Source organism: Ovis aries, chromosome 21 (genome assembly GCF_016772045.2).
Source record: "Ovis aries strain OAR_USU_Benz2616 breed Rambouillet chromosome 21, ARS-UI_Ramb_v3.0, whole genome shotgun sequence".
Taxonomy (NCBI): domain Eukaryota; kingdom Metazoa; phylum Chordata; class Mammalia; order Artiodactyla; family Bovidae; genus Ovis; species Ovis aries.
Genome location: NC_056074.1, coordinates 37,566,274 through 37,580,373, shown reverse-complemented (window position 1 = coordinate 37,580,373; position 14,100 = coordinate 37,566,274). Strand labels below are relative to the sequence as shown.

Below are 14,100 nucleotides of genomic sequence, written 5' to 3'. Positions count from 1 at the left end.
GAGGGCTGGGGTTACTGTATTCCTTGGGTTTGGAAAGTCCTTCTGTTGACTAACCAGAAAGACAATTGCCAGCAGGAGTTCACGTTTCAAGAGTCTCCTTTCTTCCTTTCTGGCTTTTTTTCCCTCAAGAAGTGGCTGCATGTATAAACTAAGGGACAGAGACGAGCTAACAAGCCCTAAGACGACAGCACAATCGGATCAGACGGGACTGGGGGTGGGGGGACGGCGTGGGAGGCGCGTGTGGCGAAGGAGCGCCAGGCGGCTGCGCAGCCCCGGCTGGAAGTACGGAGAGTGGGGTACGCACACGCCTCGTTGCGACGAGGCACTTGGGCCAAAGCCAGCCTTTCCCCGACTCCGGCTCCGGTGCGGCTGCGCCGTGAAGCCGCCGGCGGCGATTGGCCCAGGGGGTGAGAGGGGCGGGAGGTAAACGGAGGGAAGTCCGTCGTCCTGGGCGCGCGCCCGCCCGCGCGGCAGAGGAGCCGAGGGTCGGCTGGAGAGGAAGCAGCTTCCCGCTGCGTTGTTTTGGGCTCCGTGGGCAGAAAGAGGGAGGGAGGAAAGGCGAAAAACAAACACTACGTAGCGGAGGCTGCGCGCGGCCCGCCGCCTGCCAGCCTGCCTGCTTGCGTGCGTGCGTGCGTGCGCTCGCTCTCGCGGGCTCCGTGCTGGCGCGTGAGGCGGAGGCGGCGCCTGCGCAGTCGGGCTCGGTCGACGGTTCGCAGGGGAGGAGGTGGCGGGAGGCGGAGGAGGCGGCGGCGATGGAGGTGAAGCGGCTGAAAGTGACCGAGCTGCGGTCGGAGCTGCAGCGGCGCGGTTTGGACTCGCGCGGCCTCAAGGTGGATCTGGCGCAGCGGCTGCAGGAGGCGCTGGACGCTGAGATGCTCGAGGACGAGGCCGGCGGTGGCGGGGCCGGGCCCGGCGGGGCCTGCAAGGCGGAGCCTCGGCCTGTGGCCGCGTCGGGCGGCGGCCCGGGCGGGGACGAGGAGGAGGACGAAGAGGAGGAGGAGGAGGACGAGGAGGCGCTGCTTGAGGACGAGGACGAAGAGCCACCCCCTGCCCAGGCCTCGGGCCAGGCCGCGCAGCCGCCGCCGGAGCCCCCGGAGGCGGCAGCCGTGGAGGCCGAGGCGGAGCCCGATGTTTCCGAGAAAGCGGCGGAGGAGGCCACAGCCGAGTCAGGTGGGGTAAACGGTGGCGAAGAGCAGGGCACCGGCAAGGGGGAGGAAGATGAACCGGAGGAGCGGAGCGGGGACGAGACGCCGGGATCCGAGGCGCCGGGTGACAAGGCCGCAGAGGAACAGGGTGAGGAGCTGGCAGCGGAGCCGGGCCTGCCGGGTGCGCCCCTGACCCAGCACCGAGCCCTGCACCGCGGGGTCCGGATTCCCATTGCCGTTTGCCGGGACTCCCCAGGGGAGGTGGTTTTCGTCCTCTCCCCTCCTTTCCGGAGGGTTTGTCTACCTCTGGTGGCCCCACTCTGCAGGAGGGAGGTTCCTTCCTAACTTGATTGCTTACTTGGTGGTAGTGAATGGAAATAAAGCGGTTTCCCATGCGAACTGCTTACGAGCTACCTGTTGGAGCAGCCTCCCGCGGTGCTGGTTATCTTTTCCTAAACCGGGAATGTGCTGAGGAATTGTTAATTACATGGACAGCTAGACCGACTGTTGGAGGCTTGGCCTTTGGGCCACCGGATTGTTTACTTTTTCGCCATAAAATTAAGCAATAAGCTAAGTTCGTCAAGAGTTCGCCCCATCAAAAGCTCATTACTAGAGTTCGAGCTACGCCGAAAATCTGGAAATCTAACCTTGCTCCTGCTTTTGCAGCAGCTCCTGCTTCAGTAGCTTGCAGTGTGAGGGTGTCAAGTTTAATGGTTAACTATGAAAGAGAAAATCTTAATCTAGAACATTTAGAATAAGTTAGCTAACGTTACTTGGCTAGGGGTTTTACCTTGCCTGAATTATGATTAAATTTTAATCTTTCATTTGAATGGATATAGAAGAGCAAATTTGTATGTTTATTGTACACTTAGCTAGCCTTTTACATTTTGGGTCCCTGACTTCCTGAATTGAAATGATTGGGGTGTTGGTGGGTCCATTGAATAACCTTGTGGAAGAGAATGTATAGAGGTGCCCCAGGGAGTTAGTGACCTTCCTCTCTTCCTTTGAAGTGATTGGATGGTTACAGCTGATCCATAACTATCTGTCAAAGTGGGAGGAAAACTAGAGCTGCTTCTCATTCTTACTATGAAGTGGCTTGCTTTTAGTTCCTTTTATAATACAGTGTTTAGGCTGCTGCTGGGTATGATGGTATAATTGGAACCCATTCTACAACAGTCACATGCAACTTGCAGCTTGTGCTATGTCCTGGAACAAAAATCCCATTACATAATCTTTGTCTTAATGTGTACCCCCAAAGAGCAGGTAAAAAAGCTTGAGAGATAAAGAACTTCTTTAGAGAGGTTATTACTAAAAACCTTTAGTGTTAGCGTTGCAAACCACAGAAGTCCAAGGAAAAATTCTGTTTTTTCTCTTGTAAAGAATGTTACTAAATATATGACAACACCTTTCTGCCCCGAATTATGTGAGGTAAAGATGCAGTATTATTTATGGCTCTCTTGTGACTTAATGGTTTGTTCTTGCAAATTTCAGTAAAAATCTATGATAAGAGCTCTGTATAAAGTGCCAGAGTTCATTTGCTATGTAAGGAAAGCTGTGGATGGCTGTGCATTTTAAAGCTGGAAAGTCAAACTCTTCAAAACAGAAAGAAAGAAAATGAGGCTTCTGTATATTAAGTCTCTAGCTTAAATCCAAATCTGATAGTCAAGAATCAAAGTTAAGCTGTGAAGTTTTTGAAAAACTTATGGCATGTTTCTTTTATGTCGTGTAAGTGGGAAAATCTCCAAGTTTGACCTGATTTAAGCAGATAAATTTAGAATGCAAAAATTGGCTAACTTGTAATACACTTTTTGACTGTAATTAGCCCATAGTGTCCTTTTAAAAAAAAATAATCCATCCAATGACAGAAAGATAATCTTTGGAAATAAAACATTCTGTGGATGCAGTGGGAATAACCTGGCTCTTCTGACTAGACAGATATGAGGTCCTCCTTTAGTTTCTGTTAGTTCTGAGCTTATCCTACACACCAGTATGAAAACTGCTGATTTTCTTTCCCTCATTTTTGTAGGAGATGACCAAGATAGTGAAAAGTCAAAACCAGCAGGCTCAGATGGTGAGCGGCGGGGGGTAAAGAGACAGCGGGATGAGAAGGATGAACATGGCCGAGCTTACTATGAATTCCGAGAGGAGGCCTACCACAGCCGGTGAGGGAAACAGTCCCTTTCATTGAAGGCAGTCTCTGCTCCAATTTTGGTATACCTGAGGTTGACTGGAGAGTCTGGAGAAAGGGGGTGGATTAAAAACGGAATAGGTTCTTATAGGCCTAAATCTTTGATCGAATCTACCCTGAATGCTTCTGTTGCCCTTTTCTCATTTGCTGAAAGAAGCTGCCTGCTGGAATTTTATATTCACTGGTCATTTAACAGACCTAAAGTCATGCAGATAGCTCTTGAATTAAAGGACTTTGGTTACATTATATTTGCTTTTCTCTCATACGTGTAGCTCTAAGTCTCCACCACCCCCAGAAGAAGAGGTGAAAGAAGAGGAAGAGGACCACACTCTTGTGAACCTGGACACGTGTATGTATAAGGCAGACAGGTTGGGGTTTTAAACCAATCAAAAGAGATTTTGGGGATTAAAAACTTCCTGGCCTGCAGCTTTTAAGAGATTTAGATTTTGTATCCATGCTTGAGAACTGGGTACCTTTCTGTTCTTTTGAAGGCTTAAAATGTTGCCCATTGGAGTAAAAAGATTGCTTCTTTCTTAACAGATACCTCCGATCTCCATTTTCAAGTCAGCAAAGACCGCTATGGAGGGCAGCCACTTTTCTCAGAGAAGTTCCCCACCCTTTGGTCTGGGGCCAGAAGTACTTATGGAGTAACAAAGGGGAAAGTCTGCTTTGAGGCCAAGGTAGTGTGTACACTACCGTTAGGACCATTCATTTATTAAATTAGTCATTAAACTACTCTATACTGGACTTGCACCCACCAGTATTTTATTAGAGAAAGGTACCATACTTAAAAGATGAGCTTAGCTCTAGTAACCAAGGAATTAACCCTCATGACTTTGGTTTACGTTGATTGACAGTTGTTTTTCTGACGCTGAGTTGTGATAGTTGTTTTTGGTTTGTATCAAAATTTTGTCTTTCTAACTCAGACTTTGCTTGAGTTGGTCAGAATATCTGAAAAGTTCCTTTTCTGACTTGGCCAGGTAACCCAGAATCTCCCAATGAAAGAAGGCTGCACAGAGGTTTCTCTCCTTCGAGTTGGATGGTCTGTTGATTTTTCCCATCCACAGCTTGGTAAAGTTACCTTTAACTTAATCATGTTTGTGTTTGCTGCTCTGTGGGAAGTTTGAGTGTAGGTAAACTAATTTGCTGATTTTTCTAGGTGAGGATGAATTCTCTTACGGTTTTGATGGACGAGGACTCAAGGCAGAGAATGGGCAGTTTGAGGAATTTGGCCAGACTTTTGGGGAGAATGATGTCATTGGCTGCTTTGCTGTAAGTGGTCCTGAAAGTTGTGGATTTGTAGCAAGGAGTGGATGGAGGGCACTGGAGATCCCTTTGCTTCCCATCAGCTGCTTCTCTTCTGCAGTTGATGCATTGCTTACATAGTTGTATAGCAGTTGAAGTTGGGGGGGAAAGATATGAGTTGCGAGATCAATCAGCTGCAAGGCCTGTGTGCCCATAAATGCTCTTGTCTTTTGTTGTAGAATTTTGAGGCCGAAGAAGTAGAACTTTCCTTTTCCAAGAATGGAGAAGACCTTGGTGTGGCATTCCGTATCAGCAAGGAATCCCTAGCAGATCGGGCCCTTCTACCCCATGTCCTCTGCAAAAATTGTGTTGTAGAATTAAATTTTGGTCAGAAGGAGGAGCCCTTCTTCCCACCACCAGAAGAGTTTGTGTTCATCCATGCCGTGCCTGTTGAGGAGCGCGTGCGCACTGCAGTCCCTCCCAAGACCATAGAGGAGTGTGAGGTATGCCAGAGAGGGTGCAGAACCTTGGTGCTCATGCTTGGTTGGTCACTTTCTGCTCAAGCTTTGCCCAACTGGGAGCTGGGGAGGATGTTCTTAAGTTAGGCTTTGTAAACATGAGCCTCAGGCTTTTTTTTTTTTTTTTTTAATAGCATTCCTGGTTCTGTTTACTTGTAGGTGATTCTGATGGTGGGACTCCCTGGATCTGGAAAGACCCAGTGGGCACTGAAATATGCAAAAGAAAACCCTGAGAAAAGATACAATGTCCTGGGAGCTGAGACTGTGCTCAATCAAATGAGGGTGAGTTGGTGGGAGGGGATATATCACTCTGGTGTTAGCTTTTAAAGACCAAGAAACTTACATAATCTTGTCCCAGTGGAGTTGGGTCTTGCAAGTATCTGAGATCAGGGGCCCCACAAATAAATAAATGAGTTTTTGGTTTTTTGGTTTCTTTTCTTTTGCTGTGTTGTCAGATTTCTGAAGGTGGTGAAGCCTGGGGTGTTTCAGGTATATCCAGATTGAGACTGGAAATAAGTCCTGTAGGAAATGGACAGCATTCACAGCACTAAGGAATGGCAGTGAACCGATGTGGTGGCATTGGTGGCATTTACCAGTGACTCTTGGGCTTTAACTTACTTTGTAATTTCTTGTGTTTCTCTTCCTCTTAAACTCATCAGATGAAGGGGCTCGAGGAGCCAGAGATGGATCCCAAAAGCCGAGACCTTTTAGTTCAGCAAGCCTCCCAGTGCCTTAGTAAGCTGGTCCAGATTGCTTCCCGGACAAAGAGGAACTTCATTCTTGATCAGGTATTGTTCAGAAATTCAAAAGAAACCTAGTTTAACAATATTTCCAAAGATAAAAGATTTGGTATCCATTTAATCTGATAAAATTGCTCAGAGTCAAAATAAGGTGCATATATAAAGACTGAATTAAGGAACAGAATCAGGTTACCCAGTTATAACCAAGAATTATGGTTGTAATGTTTTTTTTGAATTGAGAGATACACTTCTCAGTGTTTTTACCAGAGAGTGTTTGGACCCAGGCTGTAAAACACACTATAGAGGTGATAGAGTGGTGTAGCTTTGGATTCATGACTCCACCACTTACTAGGTTTGTGACCTTGGTCTCTCTGACTCTCAAGTTTCATGTTGGGTAAAACAGGATAACATCATGTAGCTTTTGAAGAATTCAGAGACTGTATAAATAAGTCCTCTAATCTAGTGCCTCACTTGTGAAGGATTCTCAGTAAGTGTTGGTTGAATTTAACTTTTACTCCTAAAACATCTATTACTTCTCCTGTCCCTAGTGTAATGTGTACAACTCTGGCCAACGGCGGAAGCTGTTATTGTTTAAGACTTTCTCCCGGAAAGTGGTGGTGGTTGTCCCTAATGAGGAGGACTGGAAGAAGAGGCTGGAGCTGAGGAAGGAAGTGGAGGGAGATGATGTGCCTGAGTCTATAATGCTGGAGATGAAAGGTGGGCTAACCTCTACAAGTTAGAGATCCTGGCCTTGGTCCATGCATACCTCCCTAGGGCCTCTTAGCACCTGGAGGATTCTTCACATGTGTAAAGTATAAATCTGAGGAATAAATTAATGAGTGTGATCACTTGTGGATTGATGAATGAGCAGAAGCAATAACCCCTTGATTCATTCTGATAAAATACAAAAAAAAAAAAAATGGTGATAGGCCACAGGATAATCAAAACTCAAGGCAGAGGCTTCAGTGAGTCAGTTATTCATTCAGTAAATACTTAGGAGTGTCTGCTATTTGTCCAGTACAGTTCTAGACCTAGGGAAAGAATGAATGAAATGAAGCTCTGCCTTCACTGAATTTAATTATATTCTAGAGATGGAACATTCTGATGGTTCAGATGAAAATGGTAGTGGTTGGAGTGAATGATCTCAGCAGTATGTTTTGATTTCTATATCACATTAGGCTTTTTACTTTTGTTGTTTGTTTGGTGTTGACTTTTTGGTATGTGCCATATAAAGCCTTACAGCAAGGTTTCCTGGAAGGCAATATTAACCTTGATTGAGCTGGAGTTCTGTTCATCTGAGTTTGGTTTTTCCCCATGCTGTCTTCAGCTCCTGGCATCCCACGCAGAGCTGTCAGCTATTGGCTGTTTGAATTCTGATAATGCCTGGGCATGGGAGCTGGTTTCACACTAAAGAGCTCAAGTTTACTCAGAATGAACAAGACCAGTCCATAACTGATTTGGGGGCACTTGGAGGAGTTTAGTTCAATTTTATGAAACTAAGGGCTAATTGGGTTCACTTAACAATCAAGAGCACCTCATTGAACTGAATTCCACTGGGACTCAGCCTCTGAACTTGATGTCCAGAGACTGGCAGTCCGGAGACCGGTGCTGGCCCGTCCCACACAGGTGGTTAGTGACCCCTGTACTCTTGCTTCCTGTTCTCCTCAGGTAGATGAGCAAGTGCCCTCAGGCTTGGGTCAGTTTCTTCTTGAGTCTCTTTTAAAAGTGTATTTCTTATCGAACTACACCAAAACTTTCTCAGTTACTTTTACCCTCTGGCTGCCTGCTTCTGTCCTGATAAGAAACCTTAACCCAGTTCACTCTTAATTTATTATGGATCACTTGAGAACTTGTAAATCTACAGTTTGCAGATAGCCCTTTGCCTGGGACTGTTGCCGTTAGTGAGGAACTTGTAGAGTGAACCGAGCACATTTTTTGTGCATTTATAGATGAGGCTTAGAAAATCCTGTTCTTCCTGTAGAGGAGTTTTCATTATGAGATATTACCCGTTTTTGCACTTGGAGGTCCACAGAGCTTCTCTCTTACTCTTATAGCGAACTTCTCTCTGCCTGAAAAATGCGACTATATGGATGAGGTGACATATGGGGAGCTGGAGAAGGAGGAAGCTCAGCCCATTGTCACTAAATACAAGGAGGAGGCAAGGAAGCTGCTGCCCCCCTCTGAGAAGCGGACAAACCGCCGGAACAACCGAAACAAGCGTAACCGGCAGAACCGAAGCCGAGGCCAAGGCTACGGTAAGTCCTGGGGGCCTGCCAGCCCCAGCCTCACTCTGTTCTCTGTGCGAAGTGCAGCTGGACCCACAGGAAAGGCCAGGCAACCACATCGGGTCACCAACATTAAGAACATCCCTTTATGGAGCTTATTTATTTCTTCCTGTGTCCTTTACGCTAGCTTATTATGCTTTTCCCATAATCTTGAAACAAAAAATAGTAATTTTTCAACAAAAGTATTTGTTTCTTTGAAGAGCAGTGTTTGAACCTGCTCATTTATCTAGCTTTCATTTTTACATATGGATTCCCCCTTCACTATTGTAGTTCATCTGAAGGATTTGTGCAGGATTCTTTTTTTCTTTGTCTACTGGGTCAACCCAGCTATGTAGATCAGAAAGTGAATGCATTATTCAGTAATTTGGGGGATTATGAAGTAAGTTAGCTTATTAGTGGAATTAATTTTCTCTCTCAATTATCTAGTTTTGTCAGTTAACCCCCTTGATCCTCTTCCCACAGTGTGCATTCAAATGTGTGTGTGTGTGTGTAATTTTAAGTGTAAGTCAGCAAAACATTTTTTGAGTGCTTGCTCTGTGCTAGGCCCTGGGAATACCAACAGTTCCTGCCTTGGAAGAGCTTGACATTTAGACTTTATTCAGTTATATAAAATGGGTTTGAGGTGTGTGATACCCAAGATCCCTTCGAGGGCTGAAAGTCTGCAACTCGACGAATGGCAGTTTCACTCGTGTTTCTGACTCTGCCATGTGTCCTTTTGCCATCTTAAATGTTTTGCAGGAATTGGGGAGCTTCAAAAAGTGAAACCAAGGTGGCTTAGTTTTTCTTATGTCTCTATTCCTCTGCCTTCCCCCCTCAGACTTTTTAAAAGATCCTGGCTGGTGCTTTAATTAACATTGTGTGAGCCTGACAGAAGCAGGCCTCCTATTCCCCCAGAATTGCCTTTGGCTCCGACTTTTTGATTTCCACTCAGATGTGGAGCCAGGACCCCATGCCAGCTGTCTGAGCGCGCTCTCCATTTCTCTTCCAGTGGGCGGGCAGCGCCGAGGCTACGACAACCGGGCCTACGGGCAGCAGTGCTGGGGGCAGTCTGGAAACAGAGGGGTGAGTGCAGCTCTCCTTCTGCTCCTCCCTCTGGGCCGTGACAGCCATTCCTATTGGCTTTGGGGAGCAGAGTGGTCTGGGCTGTTTTCTCAGGGCTTAGGGTTTTGCCCGTTTAATTTGTTCATCTGGCAGAATTTATCCTGGGAAGATTAAACCTGTATATAATACCAAGCAAAGATACATCTCCTTTAAGATGGGGGATAGCAGTGGATTGTGATGCTACAGACCCATGCATCTTCACTCCTCTCTCCTTTTCTCAGGGTTACCGTAACTTCTACGATCGATACAGGGGAGACTACGATCGATTCTATGGGCGAGATTATGAGTACAACAGATACAGAGACTATTACAGACACCAGTATACTCGGGATGTAAGTCTCATCTGGGAATGGAGAGATGGAGGGGCGGGCAGGACAGAGGGAGTAGCATGCCTCTCTGTCCTCAGCCCGCTGTGGCTCCACGTGACAGGGTCTCCCCTCTCTTCTAGTGGCAGAATTACTACTACCACCATCCCCAGGACAGAGACCGATACTACAGGAACTACTACGGTTACCAAGGGTATCGGTGAAGCCCCTGCCATTGTCGCCTGTCAGCCACGAAGCTGAATCTCTGGGGGTGCCAAGCACCCCCCAAAACACAACCAAGGAAAACAGGGGCTGTCGGGGTGGGGCTGAGCTGCCAGGGAGGGGCGGTGGGGGGAGGGTGCGCAAGCAGGGGTGGGGGAGGGGGGAGGTGGAAACAAACAACAAAACTGTACATTTTTTTTAAAGTTTGTTGAAAAGAATATTGTCTTATTCTATAAAACATTTCAAACCTAGTTAGGTATTTGTAATCAAAAAAAAAAAAAACATTTGCTCAGAAAGCAGCACTTAGGGCTGCCTGTCCTATATACCCTGCAGTCGGACAGGAAAAGAACTGAAAATGTCACCCTTCTGACATCTAAGGCAGCTGGACTGGCAGCCGAGTAAGGGAGAGTGATGGTGAGGTGGTGCGGAGAGGGTGGGAAGCATTCGAGGGCGCCCACTCTCCACATCAGGCAGGAGCGGGGCAGAGGGCGAGCTTGTGACTGGGGCAGTGAAAATAAACGATTGGCTCTTATCAATCATTTGCACCAACTAACCGTTTGTATTTTCTTTACCGACCTCTCCCTCTCGGGATATCTGGTCCGGTGGGCTGGGAGGCCGTAGTGTCCCCGTCTCCACGTGCCTGTGCCTCTGTGCTGTTTGGCCAGGGCATGGCAGCTGCCAGTTGGGCGGTTCTATTATATAGGATCCCCAGGCCAAGGAGGCACGGGGACTGTTTTGGAGAGTAGAATAGTTTGTAGCCTCTCTGTGCCCGTGTATGGATTTCCATAAAATCTGTGAGAAGAGTTGGGATCGCAGCCCTTAGTCTGAAGATGGTGATCTGCTGGTCTCTCTTGTCTTCCAAGGCTGAGACAGGCGGGAGGTCTCTGAAATCATCTCTGTTAGAGAATCTGTCCTCTTCTAGTTCTAGAGAAGGAACGTTTCTCAGGGTTTCAGCTCACACAGAAACGAAGCAGGATTCTTTTCACTGCAGCAGGATATGTATATAGGTGAATCCTGTGGTGTGGGCTACTGGGCCCAGGTGCTGAGAATAGCGACTATTTTATACAGTGTGGAGGGCCAGGGCCCTGCTGGCTTTTTTGATACACAGGTAGAGAATGACTAGAAAAGGGGAGGGTTGGGGGGTGGGAGGCAGCTCAGTGGGGCTGCCGGAACTTGGGAAGAGCGTGAATGTGAGCGTGTGCATGCACAGGAGCACCCCGTCCCAACTTGCAACAGGATCCTCCTGGGGCGTCTTCTCTGCGTGACCCAGAGAGGCATCTAGCCAAGAGACTTCAGTTGGGATAGTAACTTTACCGACACCCTCCTAGTTCTTGACAGACAGCTTCAGGTCGCTGGGTCAAGAATATGGGTGGGATGTGGGAATGCTCTTTGAATACTGAGCTTCAGTTTTCATTCACCTTCCTGCTCAGCACTGCATCAGCCAAGAGCTTACTCAGCGAACACCTCACATTGCTGCACTTCCTGGCGTGGGGAGTCCCAGGTTGTGCTACTAGAAAACACTTCACTTCCACTTCCTTACCTGGGCAGTCCTCTGCTGAAAATTTCGTGCTGAGATTCGATCTCCCTCTCCCTCTCCCACAGTTACTGCCGTGCCCGGGAGGGTGCACAGGCCCTGGTTCTGGCCCTCTAGTCACCTGTCTAGGACACCCTTCTGATCCACCAGGACCTCTGACCCAGAGGCGGGAAGGGGGGCTGGTAGGCAGTATGTTTGCTTGCTCACCGGTGACGTCCTCTCTTTCTCTGGACACCTGCTGCTTCTGTGGGTTTGTGTGTGGCAGTGGGTGAAGTGATTGCCTGAAGTTTTCTGTAACCCACTTTTTATTACCATTAAGGGGAGTGTTCAAGAAAGCTTTAGTGCTGATAGTGTCAGGGCAAGAAGATAAAAAATGGAGCCCAAAGAGACTCCTCTTAGGGCAAGATTATAACAGAAAAGTGACTCTGTGGCAGAAACTGCCAGCCCTATTCAAATGTTTAGTCCTGCAGCAAATAGCATCTTTTTATAATCTACAGCACGGTTTGGGGATGCTAGGCCCTCAGGGCAGGGAGGGGGAAGGACAGAATTTAAGCCGCTTTGGGTTTTTTTTGGCGGGGCGGGGGGTACTCGCTGTTCACTTTTGACACTGGAAAGTCATGTTTTCATAAAAAGCTCTTTCTAGGTGGGTGGAGAGTGAAACTGCCACGTCCTTGTCGGTTTAGTCCAAGAGATCACTCGCAACAACAGTAGATGTCTGGGTTTTGTTTGTGTCTGTCTTTTTATTATGAGGAAAAAGAAAATGTTAAGGGGGGAAATGTGGATTAACGGGAGGGATCCCTAGCCTTGTTTTCCTTAGAAGACTTGTTTAGTGTTTTATCAGACCTCTGTTGTAGTTGTTGTAGGTGGAAAAGCTTGTGAGAAAAACAACCACCACATGGAGCCTGTAAATGTTTTTGCACAACCTGTAAAGCATTCTTGGAAGTGGCCAGTAAAAAAAAGGGTTTTGCCGTTTTAAAAAAATGTAACTGTGTCATTGTTTACATCTGTAACTTTCTCCTCCCCTGTTCTCATTACAACATTCTGGCAAAAATGTAGGCACGGTAGCTACCAGTTTTAGAATAAATAACCATTTGGATTGAATTCACCTCTTCTGTGGCTGCACTGACTGGGTAGAGTGTGTCATTGGGGGCTTTCTTATGTCTGATGCTGCTCCTTAAGCTGTGCTGGGTTCCATCTAAGGGGTGGCTGTCCTCTTTCAGAGCAATTTCTCCCTTCCCATCCTACCATACTTTCACTGGGGAACCAGCCACACCTTCACTCAGGGTTTGTTGGCTTACTTAAGTGCTTGCTTTTACTAAGAGTTTGAACAATTGGAGTAGAAGAAAATAAGTTATAACTCATGACGTCTGTGTATTTGGCATATACTGAAACCAGTTGAATGCGTGAGATTAAATGTAGGGTTGTCCATTTAGGGGCCACATAAGTTTATTTGTGAGTAATTAGCACTTAGGGAAGCCTTGGTGGCTTAGTGGTGAAGAATCTGCCTGCCAATGCAGGAAGCACGGGTTCAGTCCCTGGGTCCGGAAGGTCTCCTGGAGAAGGAAATGGCAACCCACTCTAGTATTCTTGCCTGGGAAGTCCCATGGGCAGAGGAGCCTGGTGGGCTACAATCCAGAGTCGAAAAGAGACAGACATGACAGCGACTAAACAAATCACTGCTTAAAAGGAAGAGCCTTATTCAGCAGAAGATGTTTGATGGAGAGTCTTTCCTAGCGAATTTGTAGAATGAGAGGTAACTGACTGACAAAAGCATTTGTGTCACTAGCATGGAACTGACCTTGATTGTAATTCTAATAAATGGTCAGGGACTTACTAAGGCTGGGATACCACAGGCTTATGACATGTAGGGTTTTGAAGTGATGATATAAACTGCTGTAACGCCTCCCTTTGGACATGACACAGATTCTCACCCTAGAGGCTTATAGCTTCAAGCCCAAAGGCTATTCTTGATCTCAGTGTCTGCCCATTCTCTAGGATGCTTAAAGTCACTGTTACAGCTACTCATTTTAAGTGGTTATTTATAGCTTATGCCTTTGTCTCTAGTAACCTCTAATCACCCCCACCCCCACCTTTTCCCTAACTAGGGCTGCAGACATTCACATCTAATCTGATGAGTATGAAAGTTCAGTATGTAGAACTGAGCAGAGGCTGCTTTTTTTTAAAAAATAACAAACATCAAGATTACATTTTTTGAGTACTCCTGACTTTATGAAGTCTGAACAGATGTGGAAATTTTCACTTACTCTTCTGGAATTTGCCCAACACTGTGATAACAGGAAAAGAGAAAATTTGTTTCATGCCCTGCTTGCCATTTAAGCATGTATAGTACAATTTAAATGCTTGCTATATGCCAGACACTGACACGAAGAGATTTAAAAAAACTTGATCCTTTGAGGAGTTTCCAACAGGCACTAAGAACTAAGCAGGATTCCCTGGTGGCTCAGATAAAGAATCCGCCTGCCTGCGGCAGACCTGGGTTCTATCCCTGGGTTACGGAGATCACCTGGAAGAGGGCATGGCAACCCACTTCAATGTTCTTGCCTGGAGAATCTCCATGGATAGAGCCTGGTGGGCTGCAGTCCATGGAGTCACAAAGAGTCAGACACGATTGAGCGACTAAGCACAGCGCAAGAACTAAACAGTTTCCTCTGGGTAGGTCCCCACTTCAGGAGGGAGACCAGGTTACTTTCTCGTTTCTTCCTCTCTAGGATGAGGGAATTAAATATCTCCAGAGCCCTAATAGGCGTACCTAATAGGGTACCTGGTTCACCAGGTACCCCTGTAGCCTGTGGA

At 47.0% G+C, this 14,100-nt stretch overlaps 1 protein-coding gene across 2 annotated transcripts; it reads left to right on the top strand.

The window, feature by feature from the left end:
• Window positions 1–697: 697 nt before the first annotated feature.
• Window positions 698–12,387, top strand: HNRNPUL2 (heterogeneous nuclear ribonucleoprotein U like 2). Of its 2 annotated transcripts, XM_004019609.5 has the most exons (14): window positions 698–1,296; window positions 3,175–3,310; window positions 3,609–3,685; window positions 3,877–4,016; window positions 4,317–4,407; window positions 4,496–4,608; window positions 4,821–5,084; window positions 5,259–5,381; window positions 5,759–5,887; window positions 6,388–6,556; window positions 7,894–8,094; window positions 9,113–9,186; window positions 9,447–9,557; window positions 9,674–12,387. In XM_004019609.5, the coding sequence occupies exons 1-14, from the start codon at window positions 756–758 to the stop codon at window positions 9,752–9,754; spliced, it is 2,250 nt and encodes a 749-aa protein (XP_004019658.2). In that variant the 5' UTR covers window positions 698–755; the 3' UTR covers window positions 9,755–12,387. The 2 variants fall into 2 exon arrangements, 1 of the variants encoding a protein (XP_004019658.2); XR_009597833.1 differs by lacking the exon at window positions 9,113–9,186 and having other exon boundaries at window positions 9,674–9,687.
• Window positions 12,388–14,100: the final 1,713 nt, after the last annotated feature.